Below are 19,386 nucleotides of genomic sequence, written 5' to 3'. Positions count from 1 at the left end.
TCTCCATTCACTAGAAAAGTGGAAAACAAACCACTGTGAGTTCAAACAAACGTTCTGCTGAGTAAGGCATAAGAATAATATTTTGCAGTGAGTTTTAGTTAAACTACTAAGCAGTCACTTCGCTCGTAGGCTTAAAACAAATGAACATTTTTATAATGTCTTGAGCATGAAGGTTCTACAGACTCGAAGAAGCTCTTCAATTGCTGGCACACTTAGCAGAAAAATAAACAATCTAATATTAAAAGCTTGGAACTAGTGAATCACAAAGCCTATATGATGATCCAAATGAACACAGAGACTGGTATTTTAGTAATATCCCCCACACTGTGTGGTCTGGTATTGTGCTAGTTCTTCCTAAGAGGAGTTCTGTACTCCTCCATCCCAAACCACATTTCCGTTGTTCTGCATTCTGCTGAACAAAAGCTCCCAATGTCCTAAACTGTGCAGCAATCCCCTGTGGTATGTAAGAAGGGGATAAAGCAACCCCACACATTTAGACCTTAAAACAACATTTGAACTGGATTGGTGAAGAAAGCAATGCAAAGTCCTATCACTTCATCTTCTTACTTGGAATACAGAGATCTGGTTCCTACTCCAGACACTCAAGGAATATCATGGACTCTGAGAATTACCGGTGTGAGTTATCTGAAGTGCATTGGATGGGGCTGCTTAAATATAACGGGTAGAGCCAACTGCTACTCCTCTGCTCAGTCATAAGGATTTCAAAGTTCAAGAGCATGTAAGGTTATTACGGGAAATCCTTCACTTGATACTCTTCTAGACATAAAGTCCTTCATACTGACAATTTCCCCCCTTAAAATGGAGTGTACTGTGGCTCTAAATACGTAACATTTAATATACAATCTCTTGGCTTTCAAGAAACACAGGGCCTTAAAACTAGAGGACTACATTTTCAGTTAGTGTTTCTTCACTGACCTGCAATTAGAAGAGGTAATGGCAGATTAAAGTGGTGTTTGTAACAACCACATGCCAAGGGTATAAGATGCTAAATTCACATAGGCAAACAGCCAATATTGCCACAGTTGTCACTGTGATTTTGTTGATGTCCTCCAGAGCGAGACTGTTGTCCTGGTGCCAAAATCACAGCCATTGCCAAAATGCTGGCAGAGATCAGAGCTGAAGACTTCAAGTCTTCTTCCTGGGAGCTCTGACAGAAGCAGCTCAAAGCTCATTTTCCCCCTGCAAGAGGGCAGGTGTCTGCCACGCTGTGGCAAGCACTAAAACTGGTGCGTTTGTTCACATTCCCTCCTCCCCCGAATATTTCTTCATTGTCTTCCTCACTGCAATATGGAACAACACGGAAATAAAAGGAATAAAATAGAAACAAACAACAAGCAGCAACTTGTTTCCCCCAAGTATTAATTCTACCCTCCAATCCTGTGAGATCAAGGCAGGATTCAAACCCCAAATACAGTTAGAAGCAAGAAAGTCCAACTCCTCAAAAATCAATCCCCTTTTGGTTGTGCTGGATTCTCAGGAGGGGGAAGAAAATGATGCCAAAACAACTTACTCCCCTGAAGAAGAGGGGAGAATTTTTTGTCTCTGCTCAGAATCAATGTAAAAAGTACATGCCTTTTTTCATCTGGTATGAGCGTGCTTTTTCTCAACAGAGACAGATTCAAAGCTACTGAATTTCTCTCCAAACTCCAGTGATCTATTCATATATATGTAGATAAGGGAAAGAAAGAACATTAAGACCATCTCTATAACTACACTGAAAAAAAAAATGATAATATCAGCTTTTGCATTGCTAAGCAGGTTGAGCTTACTACAGCTTTTACAGGACATTGCTTTCCTCTGCTGCCCTCCATTCCTTTTTATTTTAATGAGGGAATCTAATGCTTATGGAATAACACCACCAGCAATGGCGAGATCCAGGAATAGCGTGGGCAGGTGCTGTGCACAAGTTTCTCCCACAACTCTGCCAATCAACCTCAAGCCTGACTCATCTTCTCTCAGCGTTGTGTTTTCCTGAAACAGAGATTAACTGCTGTGCCAAACTGTACGGTGTAAAGTTCCACTAGGAACATTAGAATGACTGTAGACAGATTTTCCCTATCAGTGACTCATAACTTGAAATCAGTGCTGTAAGGGCTTGAAGATGGGGGTGAAAGACTGAACAATAAAACAATAAACTTCTCATGAAAATTACTTCACCTATAAAAATAATTTCTGCAAAAGAAAGAGGAGGAAATTCATCCCAGCCCCAAGAAAAGAAATACCCTTTTTAAGACTTGTCTGTCTTTCATCTCTACAACAATATCTAAACAACAGCTGCTTTTAAATCAAACTAAATCGTAAAACTAAGTTGTGTTATGAATTTCACCGTTCTTCTGCAAGAGCTAATCCAAAGTGCATCCGTTAATAGCAATATCTATTTTTGGTTCATCTCAAACTATTTTAAGGACAGTACTGGAAGGTATTCAAAGAATGGCAAAAGGAGCCAAACAACATTTTTATTGTTGCAATTTCAACACTTACAAGCCTGCATATCAGCCTAAAAGTAGGTGAGTTGTGAGCCAGGCCAGAAGACTGTTTATCCATGATTAAGTGTCACTGTCAGGTGTTAATATGCAGAGGTATAGAACTTAGTTGGCAACTTCGTAAAGATAAAATAAAGGCTTTTTATTTAAAGCAGCAGTTGCGTTATTGATGCAGTAACCAGCTTACAGCAAGTGCCGTTTGTAAGTTCCTGCAAAAGTGTTTTTTCCTCCTGTAAAACCCACCCCAGGCTATTTTCTGAAAAAGTCTGTCATTGTGATGGATGGAAGTGTGCAGGGAAGCAAAGACAAATTTCAAGAAGTGTTTGGCAGAGAAAAAGTTACTAACACAACTTAATGTATCATTTAACAAAATAGCTAGGATAAATTTTTGATGTTTGGCAAGCATTTTAAACAGTCTGACTTTTTCATGAAGGTCAGAGAGTCTTTCAAGGTAAGGGCATATGCACAAGCTACTGCACAGTAAGTTAGACTATGTACTTGCAGGGTGTCACATAAAGCCAACAACCTACAGGCATGCTCTTACCCTGGTGTAAATGTCAGGTACATCGAAACAGCTCTCCCTTCAGTGCAAGGTAAGTTGGCTAATTTGTTCTTACTTTGGGCTGCCAAAGGATAAGAACTCAACCTCAGGTACTACAAAGCAGCTGCTCTACCATAAATTTACTTAGTCTAGTAAACTTTATCACTGGTCCACACTTGCACTGCATAGCATTATGAAATACTGTAAAGTGGATCCAAAAGAGCAAAAAACAGGCACTGTGGCATTTTCCAATTGCCATTAATTCAGGTTTCATATACACATGACACCTTACACTTCAGTTCAAATCTTAACTCACTAATGTTCAAAGACTGCTAAAGAACAACAACTCATTAAAGTTTCATATATGCTACACAGACAAAGCTAGGAAGATTGCTAGTCTTAGTAGCTATTTCTTCAGGTATATGAGAATAAAGGAAGAACCTTGGCAGGAGACCTGCCTTTCATTAAGGATGCGGATCAGGACAGAGTCAGCAACATTTTTCTTTACTACTTAGTAATTCTGACGGAAATTAAAGTTATGAAATAAATTCCACAGTGTTGTTCATTCTCCTGTAATCAGCAATCTTTGCCTATTCTCAGTATATTTCTTGCATTCTTAATTTTGAGTTTCTTTCACAATTCCCTGCAACATTGCCTGAGTTTTGCAATGGCTATGCAAGGCTTTCATCTAGGTCGACAGCCATTTATAAACTGCTTTGATAAGCTGCCATCTCCCTTTCCCTCCTCCAAGCAGAAGCATCATCAAGGGTCCAAGCGGGACCCCACAAATGGAAACAAGGACTGGAATCTGGCAGAAGTGTGTAGCACTGGCAGGCTGAGTTACTACAAAGGTGACCAGGCAGTCCCAGCCCTAGCCCTGACAAACAGCCTCTTTCACAGCTCAACTGAGATTTCTCCATGGATCTGAATGATACGGGAAACTAATTTCCAAGATGTTGCCACACTGAGGTCATTTGTTGATAAAAGGCAAAACTGGATGAGCGGTGAGCCAAGAGTGCTCTTTATAAGCACTGATCCCAGTGTAACCAGCCAGGTCACATTACCCTAGAGCTGGTACCGAGCAGGAGTGAGTAAGGAGAAAACCAGAAACGGCGATATTAATTTCCACCCCATTACAGCCTAGTGGTGAAGCTCTGCCAGTGATTTACAAAGTGAAGGTTTCCAAGGGCATAGCAACAGCATGCTTCCTCCTTGAAATTATTTGTATTACTGTTCTACTTTACGTTAATTCAGCATGTAATTGATTTAAATGTAAAATAAGATTTTGTTTTTCCAGACATTTACTTCATAAAATTTGATTTACTAGCAAAATATATTATTTCTAATTTATGGCAACCTTTTCTAAACCCTTTTTAATTACATGGGTATTTGTGTTCCATTATTATCCTTCTGAGTTTGATGGCAGTATTACAATTGTTCCAAGTTCTTTCCTAAAGAGAACGTTGTTTTCTTTCTCTTTTTCAGCTCACTATGCCCTGAAGTTATCCTGCGGAAGTCCCTTAATGAATTTGAGTGAATCAGTAAAAATACATTCTCTGTGAGAACATTTCCAGCAAACTGTCCTCTACAACACTCTTATTTCTGTCTGGAGATGCAGAGTCAAACAGATGGGGCTGTTTACAGCCACCTCATGCACACTTTATGCTTTTAGAGAATCTGCCCTGCGTATGTGCCAGAGGCAAAATTAAAAATAAGAGATTAAGAAAAATATCTAATCTCCTTTCAAAGACTCCAAGTCATGCTGTCACACTGTTGCTTAACTTTATCTCCTATGTCATTTCACCTTTTTCCAGGCTAAGCTTATTTCAGTTCCACTTTAGGCACTCAATCTCGTTATACCTTTGTCTATAGAAAGAAAAATCCTCTATTCCACTCTTGCTCTACAGATGCAAAATCCTACATATAAAATAATTAATCCACCCTCCAACATTTCTTCTATAAATTGCAGGTATTAAATATGCTAAGCATCAGAATTTAATGACTGTTTTTCTAGACCCCTAATTATTTTGGCTGTGTCGTCATCCCTGGAGGCATGGTATCCCTCGATGTCCAAGTGAAGAGCAGTGACGAGCGGCATTCCTCAGGGGTTGGTATTGGGACTGGTGCTGTTTAACATGTTTGTCAGCAACATGGACAGTGGGATGGAGTGCACCCTCAGCAAGTTTGCCGACAACACCAAGCTGTGTGGTGCGGTCGACATGCTGGAGGGAAGGGATGCCATCCAGAGGGACCTTGACAGGCTTGAGAGGTGGGCCCGTGCGAACCTCATGAAGTTCAACAAGGCCAAGTGCAAGGTCTTGCATGTGGCTCAGGGCAATCCCAAGCACAAATACAGGCTGGGCGATGAGTGGATTGAGAGCAGCCCTGCGGAGGAGGGTTTGAGGGTATTAATGGATGAAAAACTGAATATGAGCCAGCAATGTGTGCTCACGGCCCAGAAAGCCAATTGCTTCCTGGGCTGCATCAAAAGAAGCATGACCAGCAGGTTGTGGGAGGTGATTCTGCCCTTCTACTCCGTTCTCGTGAGATGCCAGCTGGAATGCTGCGTGCAGCTCTGGGGCCCCCAACAGAAGGACACGGACCTGTTGGAGCAAGTCCAGAGGAGGGCCACAAAGATGATCAGGGGGCTGGAGCACCTCCCCTATAAGGACAGGCTGAGACAATTGGGGTTGTTTAGCCTGGAGAAGAGAAGGCTCTGGGGAAGGCTTATAGTGGCCTTCCAGTACTTAAAGGAGGCCTACAAGGAAGCTGGAGAGGGACTCTTTATCAGGGAGTACAGTGATAGGACAAGGGGAAACGGTTTTGAACTGAAAGAGGGTAGATTTAGACCAGATATTAGGAAGAAATTCTTTACTGTGAGGGTGGTGAGGCACTGGAACAGGTTGCCCAGAGAGGTTGTGGATGCCCCCTCCCTGGAAGTGTTCCAAGGCCAGGCTGGATGGGGCTTTGAGCAACCTGATCTAGTGGAAGGTGTCTCTGCCCATGGCAGGGGGGTTGGAACTAGATGATCTTTAAGGTCCCTTCCAACCCAAACCATTCTATGATTCTATGATTTAAAAGACATGTAGATGTGCCACATAGGGACACGGTTTAGTGGTGGACTTGGCAGTGTTAGGTTTACGGTTGGACTTGATGATCTTAAAGGTCTTTTCCAATCTAAATGATTCTATGATTTCAACACATTTCTATGAACTCTCTCTAGAAATTCCGTATCTTTCTTAAAGTCCTGACCAGGGCATAGTATTTTATCAGGGGCTTACCAAAGCTGTGTTTAGTGGAAAGATCACTTACTACTTAAAATGTATATTTTGCATAATCTTTTTAGTCACAATACTTGTTATGAGGTCAAAGCAGTTGTCTACGAAGAGCCCTGTATTTTCCTGAACCTGTTCCATACCATCTATAGCTTACACTGTGTTCCACAGGAGGAATTTCTCTTAATGTTATAAGCCTTAAACTTAGCTAATTCTTATATGCCTTCACTTATGTGTGAGGAATAGGCACCTCCAAAGGAGTCTCCATGCTACTAAACTGAGATACCTGTCTGAGCCTTTGGTGCACCTACAATAGCATTTCAGTTCAAAACAGAGTGCGGTTCTAAAGCAAGTCTCCTCACCACTCTCACCTCCCACAGCAGAGAGGTTTCAGTGTATGCAGACTGGATTCCTTCTGGAAGAAACTCAACACGCTCCAGGAGTGCACCAAAAGTACTTCAATCGATAATGGAAATTCAGTTCACAGGACAGGACTACAGCTAGTCCAAAATAAAACTCTGAAAACAGACATTGGATCCTCAGTACAAGCCATTTCACTCCAGTGATTATTATGCCACACTGCTTGTTACTGTAGATGCAGCTTATGGCCTTCCAGGGATTGCAAAGGGAGCTGTGGGAGATCAGCTGACACAACCTACCTGATTTCAGATTTTAAAGTGGGATAAATCCCTCCCTGGTTCCCAGATGTCTTACCCTCACTTGGCTATACTGAAATGCAGATTGTCAAAATGGGACCATGTAACAAGCAGCTCACATCGTTGTACATCAGCAACCTGTTGTCCTTCTTACTTTGTTATCTGCCAGTCTTTGTTGATTCCAAACACTTTATCAGCAAAGATTTTATTCTCTAGATTCCTGAGGAATTTACTGAATGGCATTAGACCTTGCTAGGAAAGACCTCACTCATTTCCCTCCATGTTCACATCTCACAGAACCAGTTTGTAGATCATGCATGTCTGTAATTTTAACTCCACTTGTGAAACTTTTAAATCCAGGGGCCATGGGGTTTTACATTTCTAACGTTAATTACATATATGTATGTATTTTAAATTGCTTTTATCTTTTGCTCCTTGTTCTAGTTGTTCCAGCACTGCAAGCAAAGGGTCTAACCCTGCTCTTACGAAAATCAAAGTGAGCTGCTCCAAGTGTAACTGCACTGATGCATTAACGAACACAATATACTATGGCATTTCTTGGAAAGGTGGACAGAATCGGTAATTCTTACACAACATGAATGAACATGATTTTTCCGTTCACATCACTAGATATTTTCCTGCTTTCCTTCCAAATAATCACGGTTAAGACCTTTCATAGTTCTACAGCAGATTTCATATTTGATGCCAGCTACAAATGAATGAATGCATTTCCCTCTTTCCTCCCAATTTCTTTGTGAGGTCTTAGAGATCCACAGTATGAACTCGTGGCAAAAATCATCACTATTTTTATACAAGAGTGGTGGCGACAAAAGCATTTTATCTATTGTTGCCACTTCCCATGGTGGGCCCTGGACTACTGTGGAAGTGCTGGGAAGACGACTGGCTATTCCAAGTTTCCTCTATTTCTCCACTGCCTCTTAAGCCTTGCCCTATCACACACTTGCCTACGGGAGCCATGCCAAGTTGCCCTGGTGGAAGAAATACATAAACATGGAAAAGCAGCAGCCTGATGTTAAAACAAATATCAAAGAATACCATAACATGGGAAAAAATTGGAGAACATATTGTCTCATAATGTAAGACGACTGAGGATTGAGTCTGCCCTGGTTACTTGCAGTGGCATCTTCCAATCTCTCTAACAAGACTTGGTGGAATTCCTTCAGAGCACACACAGACCTGCAACTCAGGAGCTAATCAAAGCACTCTCACCCTTCATCAAATGCAATTTTGTTAAACTCTTGCATAAGTGATTACAGCAAGACAGCAGGATTCATGTTTATTACCTGAATTGTCTGGTAAACTGAAGGATCAAATCCTTTCACAGTCACCTCCCGGAAAACTCTTGGCTCCAGTTCCTCTTTGGTCAGATCACAGTGATATATAATACCTAAAATAGAGTGCCAGTTTGTCAGCTTAGTGTATGTCCATCATTAAAAAGATGCTGGTTTAGGCACCATGATGGAGTAATGAATAGCAAAGGTAACTCAGCAGGGTGAAAAACAGTAACTCCAGACACATTCTTTCAGTTAATATATAATTTAACACATACATATATGCACTTCATCTAGGAAGGCTGCAAAGGCTTTTGTAGAGAAAGAATAATTCTCACCGCCCATACAAAGCCAGGTATCCAAAGTGGGTTAAGCAAAATGGAAAAAGGATTTGTTTTCATAAAGCTACATAGCACTTATTGAGAATTATCATGTTGGAAGAAAGAATTATAAAGTCAATTTTAAAACATCTCCTCTAGAGGCACCAGACTGAGAATAAATATATCAAGAATTTCACTCAGGTCAACGTTTTCCTCTTTATGATAAAATATTTTGAAATTACAATTCAAATGGACCCCCAGATAACGGAAACAGCTGAGCATCCACTTGAAATTGTGGCAGACTAGCACAGGTTACCTATGTAACTGAACAGAATTTAGTCTTGTATAATTTATTTTACATCCTTATCTTGCAGGTTTGAAGGCAACTTCACTTGCTTGAGTTGCACCTATCATCTCCAAAGGATTGTGCACATGAGAAAATTTATGTCTATAAGCAGTATAAAACTTTCAGGTTGCAGTAAAGGCAGAATCACAGAGACTGTAGCAATCTAGACACTACACAGATGTGTAATTAGCCAAGAAGAATTCTGCATTTAGACTATAAATCGTATTTCCTGTCATTCAACCCTAATAACATTTGAGCATGTGCCATACAGTGTCACTATTGTTGTGTTTGCACACTGGTTAACATACTACAAAATTCTAATATTCATGGATATACTACAGATACATACAATACATAAAACTAACCTCAGCGTTAATTATTGTTTTTCTGCTTTACAACAAGCTAGCCTCTGTAAAATTTTAAATGTATATTAGGGAAAAGAACACTAAAAGTTAAGGTAACAAGCCCTCCACAGGGATCCCCAAAGTAATAAAACTAACCAAGGTGGACAGGACTTGATTGAAATACTGCTGTATTGGGTATATTTTAGATACTTTCAGGAAACCAGAAGTAATTATTACGGAGGTTATAGCTATTAAAAATTATATTGGAACATGAAATAATGAGGAAACATATCTGATACGAGGGAATTGCCTCATTAAATCACTTTTATAGACTGTGGAAAATCAAAAAGCTACAGATTGGCAAAGGAACACAGATGAAAACCAACATTTCTAATAACTGATAAAGCCTCTTTCCGTAATGGTGAATTAATAGGGGAATAAAAGTAGGACTACTCTAATCTGCTGGGAATTTTTTTTCTTCATTTGTCACAAAGTGACTAGGAAGCCTAATGCAGGGTGACAGGTACAAATAAGCATTAAAGCAGCATTTCCCTTAAAGATTAGCATCCAGAAAGTGATGCGAAAGCACACCAGGTGGTAACAGGCAGAGCAGGCATTTGACATATATAGAGCCACCCAAGCTGGATAATGTATTGGCAAACATTACACACAGAGCAGACAGAATAGCTGCATATTAGGAAACCATGTGATGAATTATAAGCACAGTCACAGACTGCATTTCAGGAGTCGATCAACCTAATATTACAGTAACATGCAATTGAACCCCTAGTACTGCATCTTTTGTTCTGTTATATGTTTAGCAGCATGGCAGTTAATATCCAAAAACATAGTAATGTTGGGGCCTGCATTCTTTTGCTGGGTGCTAAATAAATGCAAAACACTAGAGTGCTCACCTAAGTGTCTGACTGGAGTGGACAGCAGGGATAACCATATTTTTCAGGGAATAGCAAAAATTATTTTTATGGCGTCAGCGTCTATGGTTTTAGAATTGCTTTATTCATTATTTCATATATATGTTTACTACTTTATTGTAGGTATTAAACACCAGTATGTTAATTTATTTCTCATTAGAAAAAAAAAAGATAGTGCAACTTAATACAAGTGCAAATTATATTGGTTTCTAATAGTAAAGTAGGAAGACCTAGGTTAATCAAGGACCAGCCCCATACCTTTTGTCTGGTTATTCCACTGACAGGGCAAATGGAGGTTGTATGCAAATTAAAAAATATCCACACACCTACCTAAAAATTACCTCTCTGGTCTGCTTTCCTCACCCTTTCCTTATTCCCATACAGCCTACCTCCATTTCTTCCCCTCCTCTTCTAGATTCCAGGTCGTTCTGCCCCAGTTAACAGAGCTACACCAATGCAAATTCTCTGTAAATGCTAAGTACGTGGAGGAAAAGGAGAAAAAAAACATCTGCCTAAGCAACCAGCAGTCAGTGAGAGCAGCCATTGCTGGCTGGCTGGCAAGCCACAGGCTAAAACAGATCTCCGGGCTCTTCCCCCTCCACATGTTTAGCAGCTGCAGAGACTCCACTGGCTCAGCTGAGATGAACGGTGTGGGCTTATGAGACTGGCAACTTCTGGCCCACGAGGTGGAATGTGAGCAAGTGAACTATCTGAACCATCAAGTTGGGATGAAGTTAGAGACAAATGCAAGAGTGTCCTCAAGCTCCTCTCCAGTTGCAGTGGCTGCAATGATCTGAACGTTGTTTAAAAGTTTGTTTAAAAGAGGAACTGGAAACATAACATATCTTATTTCTGGTTATGTAAACAGTAAGATAATAATAGGAAATTCATCATACTTCTTATCTGCTAAGCTATAATTTTGATAATTTGACACAATCCTTTTTAGCAAAACCGGCAAACCTATCAAAACTATTATACAGCCATTTTGCAATGTGGCTGTGCTCTAACTGAAACAGAGTAAAAATACACATCAGATGCTATAGGAACATTTTTGATCATCATAGGATTCATGATCACTCACAACCCTGGAAGAAGATAAAGATTCAGAAGCCTATCTCCCCTCTCCATATTTGAATCCTGTCCTGTATTAGCTATTGATTGTTTGGACCGTAAAGAAAGAGAGGAAAAAAAAAAAAACCCAAAACAAAAGAGAGAACAGCAAATACACTTTCTTGTCACATACTAGCTTGACAATTGCATAGAAACTCCCTTCCTATTCAAAATCCTGGAATACTTATTGGTGTGCCACCCATGTATTACATAACGCTTTGGACAGCTCTGGCTTTGCAGGATTGTACAAAGAGGATTCCTACAGCAATCCAACAACCCCAAGTGTTGTAACGACAGATAGTAAGGATGCTCTAATGAGGCTATGCATAAATGAATCACAAAGCTGTCAGAGAGAATTTTTGTAACTTTTATTAATGTTCTTCAAATTTGTGATGAAAATCACATTAAATACATTAACAATTGTCTTCAACAGAATTTGTAAACTTGTATCTTGCTGTATGAAGCAAGAGCTGTGAGAATGCTACAATTTCATCTTTAGTACAAGCTCGTCTTGAGTAATTTCTCAATGCAGGTCTCAAATATTAGTAGGTATATTATTTAGGGTTCATGGATCACAGACTGGTACATTTTGAAGTGCACAACCACTGCTGACTACATGGGGTGAAGCAGTTTTATCTGCATCTTAGACATACCTAATAACTACTAAACAACAGAATACGAGAAAGATATTGTTCCCAGGAAAAGGAACAATAACTAAGGGGAAAAAAAAAAAAAACAATCTTACCTGGAGATAAAAAGGAAGTAAACTGATAGAATATTTCGGTGTCCTTCTTTTGGCCACTATATCCCACGATACTGCCAACCTCTAGGGGGAAAGTTTTGAGATGTGCACCAGTAGCTAGGTCATGAAGTTGTAGGATATTCTTCACGTTGTGCAGATAGCACAAAACCAGGAAGTTGGACCTCACACAAGCAACCCATTCTGCAAAGTGCGGAAAAGAAAAACAAAGCCACAGAAAATACAGTAAAAAAAGTTGTAAGAGAGAAAACAATCAGACATAATCTGATTCTAAAATTCTTTAGCATACCTAAATACATGCACCAAAATTTCTGACATGGATTGAATTTAACTCTTAAATCTTTAGAAGTCACCTACCTTCTGAAACAAAAAAGTGAACCCAAAAGTAAAGGCTGACATTCTTTGGAAATGCACCAACCATGCCGCTTGAAGCTAATTTATGCAGACAAAGGAATAAAGAATTGCTTAACCAAGATGTTTATGCATTTGGGGTGCTTATCAATCAATACTGCTCTTAAATATCACATATTTCAATGCAAAACCCAAGCAAAACATTGATCTTTGCCAGAAATACTTATGGAAATGCATGAAAATCAAAACAATCATTATGATTTAGACTCAGGCTAAACTACTAAGAACAAAAAGACATGTGATCCTTTATTGCACATTAAAGTATAGAACCTAGAGGTTACTATTCATCTTGTTTTTATTGCCTAAGTATTCAGGAGGCTATTCTCGTAAGCAAGCTCTACTGGGTGTAAGAAAAGGGCTATTCTGAGGCGATATGCTCAACATGCCATTTTCAAAGAAACCACGTTTATTCAAGAAGCTAATGTTGTTAAACAGCATTCTTGACACTGTAAGGTAGTAGGAGCAGGATGCAGCACAGTGAACTCAATCTGGCAAAAGGACCCAGGAACAAAGTGCTCTGCAGATGTTCATTTCCTTTATGCCTCTCCTGGCAGTCCTGGGCCCCTGCAGAGCTGCCCAGCTCGGCTGTGCAGCTGTGCAGGAACAAGAGCTTCCACTTCACAGAACCTTTCACATTCTGAGTTTGTTCCTCAGAATTACTAGAGATACGTGAACTTTTTCATGGAATGCTAATTTTTTTTAATTGGACTTTGGAAAATCCAAACTGGATGGGGGGGGGGGGGGGGGGGGGGAAGGTCTGGGCTGGCAATTCCTACAAAAATCCCTGCACTTCTACTGACCACCTCACTTCAATCCTCATCTCCATATCCCGTGAAGTGTAGAAACTCTTCAGGGCTCCAGTTCACCCAGAATATATCACATAACATATTCTCTCCTGTCTCCTGTGCCATTGGCTTTAGATCTTTAGTGACAAATCTATTTACTCATGCAGACAGGAAAAAGATTGAAACCTCTTTATCTCGCTTAGTATTTCTGTCATTTAAGAAACCGGTTACCCTACTTTGCAACAAAAGTATTTCAACTTCTTATTAATTCACAAATCAAATACAAACAAGACAAAATACAAACAAGGTTAAAAGTCAAGAAAAAAAATATCTGGAAGGAGGGAATGAGGGACTTTTTTTGTTTGTAGGACTAGGTGAGGTGGTGATTCTTGTCCTCTTCCAACTATGTACGTGCAACCTCTCCCCTGACAAGTCAGACTGGAAACCTAAACCATGGGCAAAGTACCAGCATTGGACAACGCCTTCTCTTATCTGCTGGAAACAAAAAATGAAAAGATGGAATCAAACGAGCAAGAAAAATCAGGTAGGACTGACTGGGGCACACTGTAATGTCAAAGTAGCAGGGTGAGATGGGGAGTTTAAAATACCAACATCGGAGGAAAAAACATCGAAAACAAAACAAGCAAGGCAAAAATTGATTGAATTTCAGTTTTACACTATTTTACATTATTCACATTTTAACAGTTCTTTCCAGTTTCCCCAAAGTCCTATAAAACCAAATAATTTGAATGCACAGAGTTGTACTGAAGACAGTCTTATAAATGCATCTTTGCACATTCAGGTTCCAGAACAAAAGTTCAAGGTTGTATCATGTGCCCCTTCCATTAAGGGTAACCAACTCTTTCTGAATTGAAGGTCAAAACTCATTATTCTGTAACAATTAGCTCCTTTAACAGTCTCTGCTTTCATATACAGTTCAGGTCTGTCATGACCCCCTAGAGCTTGAACACCTTCAAATCCTAGTATCTCGATAGAGTCTACTGTCCTTTTAGCTTGTTCCTGAAGGACCAGTGAAATTTACCACTGGTCTGACTTTCTAGCCACATTAATTTATGTTACATAAACACCAAAATAAAGCTTTACTACTCCCCTCTTCCCGAAGACCAACACTGATATTTGTTTACCCCCAGACTTTCTAACTACCTCAGGAGCTTCTAGCCTAAATCTGGGAATTTTCTAATCAAAGCCTCAGAGTACAACACTAATTGCAATTTCAACCATGAAGGCATGACCTGCAATAGTAAGATACAGCACAACACAACACTGTCTATAAATTACTAATTGATGTGTAATTTTAGCTCTGGAGTGACTTAAATTTCTTAAGTGAGGCTAGAGAACAGAATAAGCTTTGTAAGTTTAATTGTTATATCCAATTACATATTTTGAAATACAGAATCATTCTTGGCTGTATGAAGACGGAGAATATGCAATTTAAAATATTTATTACATTGTCACTGCACAAATCTGCCAACATTCACGTGTATAACTGGTTTATTAACACAAAATACGAATTTAAAAAATAGCATCCCTACAGTAACACACCATTTTTGCCTGCAGAATTAACTGCTCTGCAATAAGTATGAGATCCCATGAACTCCATTGGTATTCTCAGGAACATCTGTAACTAAAATGTCCAGTTTTACTCTTGAAATTTCTTGACACAAAGTTTCACAAAATGGATTATACACACCCTCATACTAACTTCAAATGTATATAATACATAGTTTTGCTTCAGCAAAAATACTGCTTAAGCAATCTTTATTTTAAAATTAAACTGTGATGACTCAATTCCTCACTAGTCATTTGATGAAGCATTGCAGTTTAATGGATGTTTTCATTAAAAGTTGAAGTACATTATTACTTCGACTTACATATTATGAAGAGATATTACTCTTTTATTAAAAAGATTCAATTGTCCAGGGGTAAGGCTGCTGGCTTATGTAGGGGTTCCTGCTATTGAAGTACTTGCATAGGAAGCAGTAATATTAACTCTCCAACACCTCTTTGGTTTACAAATCAGATGGTCTCAGCAAGGTGAAGACAACAGATGAGAAGACAACGCAAAATATTTTTAAAACATTCTATGAGATTTAGGAACACAGCTTCTGTGTACAATATCTGTATTATAACTGGGTTTGGTGCATTGCTAACTGCCTCCAAAACTTACAGTAATGGAAGCTACAAAGAAATGCAAAAATCAAAACAGAGCAAAACATTGAAGCAGACTTGAAAGAGCAGAACTAAAAAAAGACACTAGGAACCAACACTTATATACATAGCAAGCTAAAACAATGCTGAATTATTAACAAGAGCTATTTTTTGACTGCAGGCTACAAGCTGAGTCCCTGTTACTCCCATGCTCGGCACTGAGAACTGCAGATACTGTCGACATTATTGCATTAGCAGTCAGCCTCTTTGGTTTTGCTCATGCTTTGCAGAACGCATCCTGCATGCCTGTGTACTTGCAAACTTCACATGTGTCAGGCTTAGCTTTTAGACAATTGCTGTAGGCTTCCTTTATAGACAATGGGCTGAAATAAGCACCTTTAGAATGCAGTTCACCCAATTACTTTGGATACCCTGTTCTGGGATACTGTGAATTGCTTGCTGAGCAGTTTCACTCACACAAGTGTTTTTTTAAAAAAGCTAACCTTCGGAGACCTCTCCAATGTATAAGGTCAGTTTATTTTCAGTTAATACCAATGAACAGAGCAGTTATTCTCCCAGTTACACCTAAAATTTATCAATTGTTCTCCAGCATACTTAAAATCTACCTACTTACAATACCCATCAGGCAAAGGATTTACTTTACTAAACACGTAAAGGTTGCCTTTTCCAACCTGGGCCTCTTGGTTCAAGCATCAGAGAGAGATGGACATGCTTGAAGGCACTCATAGGTACTGAAAGCAAGTGTGAAGAATCATCCTTGGTACTGCCCATTTCTCTCTGAAGATGACAGTGACCGCCTTGATGACTACAACAGGTTACACACAATTCTTCAAGAGCTAAATTTGGGCTAGAGGAGTTATACTTCTTAACAGGGCCTAGAAAACTGAGCTCAACCATCTCTAGAAGTTCTAGTTCAACCTTTTAGAAATTCATATGCTGCTACTTTCCAAAACCACTTTTATTTTGACAGCTTTCATTAATAGCAAAGGCATGCCACCAACTCGGCACCTGCAACGTTGCTATGAACAACTTTTGAAATAGTTTCAGGAAAAAAAAGGTTGAATCCTCACACCAAACATCCGTGCCACTAACCTTAATTACTTATGACAGTTCTGACCTTTCACTTCTGCAGCAGTAACCACAGCACGTTAAGTGTCCAACTGTACAAACACGCTTTGACAGATGCAGGCTGAAATATTGATGGAGAAGAACATGCCAAACTAGAAGAGCTAGGTAGCCATAAGTCTTCAGCAAAAACTGCTGAGTTACTTGCTGTACAATGTGCTTGTGTGCCCACTCAACAAATAATGAATAAATTTCAATGGACTGTCAAAGCTTTAGCTGGAAAATAGACCTGGAAGGTCATTTTGGTTTCTTTGGTCATCACAGACAACGACCATAAACTTCAGTATCTCTACAGATTAACAGGTATCCATGCTGTTCTCAATTAAAATGACCCATAAACCACCACTCAAGGCTACTTATGGGTAGACTTGCAAGCAAAGCATGAGCAATTTACAGAATAAAACGTGAATCATTCTGAAACATGTGAGTAAATGTTGATGAGCCCTCACAACATAAAGCATATGTCTTCTCTCAGACACCATCCTCAGTGACAGCCTGCCATGTTTAAGTTAATGGAAAAGCTCCAACCAATTTCAACAAGACAAGGATTTTATACCCCACATCCTCTCAGTATGAGACACACAAACGAGAGACAGAGTGGGGGGGGCAAAGCTCTTCTGAAGCTGCAAACATCAGGAGTAATGCTTCCCTAAGTAACCTACAGGTTTTAGTCATCTGTGACTGATGCACGTTTTCCATGGTAAACAGAGCCACAAAAGCCCTACCGGGGAGCAGAATAAAACTTCCAGTCAGGGATATGCATCTGGACCACACCCTCTCCCCATGTCCCCAGTGACTGAGGGACTGTATCTGGCTTGGCCAGATCTTAGGGGGTACTTTTTGTTGCTGGGAAACACTGGAGCTAAGCCACATCCCAGCTGGTTTGTTTTGTGGGTTTTTTTCCACATTTCACAGTAGAAGCTTATCAATCTGGTCGTTTGCATTGCAGCCAATTTCCTCCTCTCTGCCACACTTCTGCACTAGCCGTCTCCGCAGGGTGCCTCCTCTGGGCTATACACAGGTCACACAACTGCTCCTCAGAACAGTCACACAATCCTTCATGCACCCGCTTCGCAAGCAAAACTCCCAAGTGTGTAAAGCTATGGGTACTCTGAAAAACACCACAGGGTAATGGAGTGCACAAGTTTCCTGACAGCCGAGATGAACATGAGGGATTACTCACACCCATGCAGATCAGGATCAACAATTTTGTGGTACTCATTCCAGATTTTCCCTCCTGGTTTCACTACAGTGCCAAAAGATACATTTCAGGTGCAGTAACTTCCCTCCCCAAACTCTTAAGCATTCATGAATTCGGTAGCATGTTAAAGGTATGAAGAAAAATACTATTTTTCACTCAGAGTACACATTCTAGTTGAGGGAAGGGAAGCATTTCACATGCACTGAGTTTAGGTGTGCAGATGTGTACAAGGTATAGCAGCATTGCTAGCTTTGCCCCTGCTCGTTAAATGGCCAACTGAGATTCAAGGAACTCTTCAAGATCACTAACCTCATCTATGACACATTCAGGAGTATGTCTTATTTCTCAGTCCTCCTTACTCAGGAGATCTATTCTGTTTTTCTTTTCATTGTCACAAGTACAGGGCTGGATATAACTGCTACTCTCAAGTTGCCCTGCTCTACCAGTATTGGGCACTTTTGGGGGGGAGGTGTGTGTGTCACAGTTCTCAAAATTAATTATTTAACCTTCTAAAGACAGCAGGTTTAGCCTATGCCTTAGAACTAGGGTCACAACATCTGTAATGATCAGTCTGCATTTACGGTTTCATAGTTGCCTTTTAATTAATTCAGCACACCTACTTGCAGCTATGTGGTCATTTAAAGCACTAGTTCAATGTTAGACGTGAATCTCTCCTATGGTTCTATTTTAGACTCTCTGAAAATTAAAAGTAACACTTTATAAACAGACTCCAAAGGGGAGGAAATGAGTCTCATCACACTCCAATATGTTCTGAGGCCCCCCTTAAATTTCATTTTAAAATAGCTGTCATTTATTTCTTCCCCTCCGCTCACACAGAAGAGATCTAAATTTACCTCAACTCTGTGTGAAATCCCAGCTAAGTTGTAAAATGAGGTGTGTGCACAATCTCATTGCAGGAATATGTTTGGTTTTTTCCCTGTATTTCCCAAATTAGCTCATTTATAAACAGTTCTGAAAACAAAAAGGTCAAAGCCAATAAAAAAAAGTCTATCTTGACGAATATGTTGAAGAAACCAAATGACATTCACACCACCTTGTAGGCCTGTGTGTATTTCTTGGTTAGATTATATTAGCTATAGCATCTTCCCTAAGAATGCATTATGATACTTCATGGAATTTCTCTTTTTGCCATTGATGGACACTGGCAGAGCTTCATAATTCTTAATCCTGGATTTATTATTCATAAATAAATCTATTTCTATATGTGCATGGTGCAGCTTTTATGAAACTGAATCTAAGTTAATACGTAGAAATGAAGGTGGCTATGGCTACCAGGCAGATCACACCAGAGCAGGAGACTTTTGAGCCGAGTATCTATATATCCCAGTAAAACACATTTGTGACCTAGAGCATCACTAACTATAATGTTTATAAAGAAATCCTAATACAGCTAATTACATCTTGGTAAAGGGTCACTCCCACACATATGTAAAAATCGGACAAGTAGCAATATTCATTTACCCTTTGAATCACTGCTGTCCTAGCTTCTGCAGAAGGCGTTTCATTACATTGTCATCTCTGGATCACGCAAAATCAAATTCACTTGACTGCAAGGTTTTCAAAGACAATGAAT

At 39.7% G+C, this 19,386-nt stretch overlaps 1 protein-coding gene across 1 annotated transcript in view; it reads right to left on the bottom strand.

Annotated features, from left to right (window-relative positions):
• PREP (prolyl endopeptidase) overlaps positions 1 to 19,386 on the bottom strand; it is a 114,259-nt gene that overhangs the window by 31,711 nt on the left and 63,162 nt on the right. The window contains exons 9-10 of the mRNA XM_050893582.1: positions 12,066 to 12,263; positions 8,281 to 8,384 (exon numbers count right to left, since the gene is read on the bottom strand). Of these exons, the coding sequence (XP_050749539.1) occupies positions 8,281 to 8,384; positions 12,066 to 12,263 (302 nt within the window). The remainder of the gene's footprint in view (positions 1 to 8,280; positions 8,385 to 12,065; positions 12,264 to 19,386) is intronic.

This window comes from Gymnogyps californianus, chromosome 3 (assembly GCF_018139145.2).
Source record: "Gymnogyps californianus isolate 813 chromosome 3, ASM1813914v2, whole genome shotgun sequence".
NCBI lineage: Eukaryota > Metazoa > Chordata > Aves > Accipitriformes > Cathartidae > Gymnogyps > Gymnogyps californianus.
Note: the sequence above shows the minus strand (reverse complement) of the source record. Positions and strands in the feature narration are given on the sequence as shown.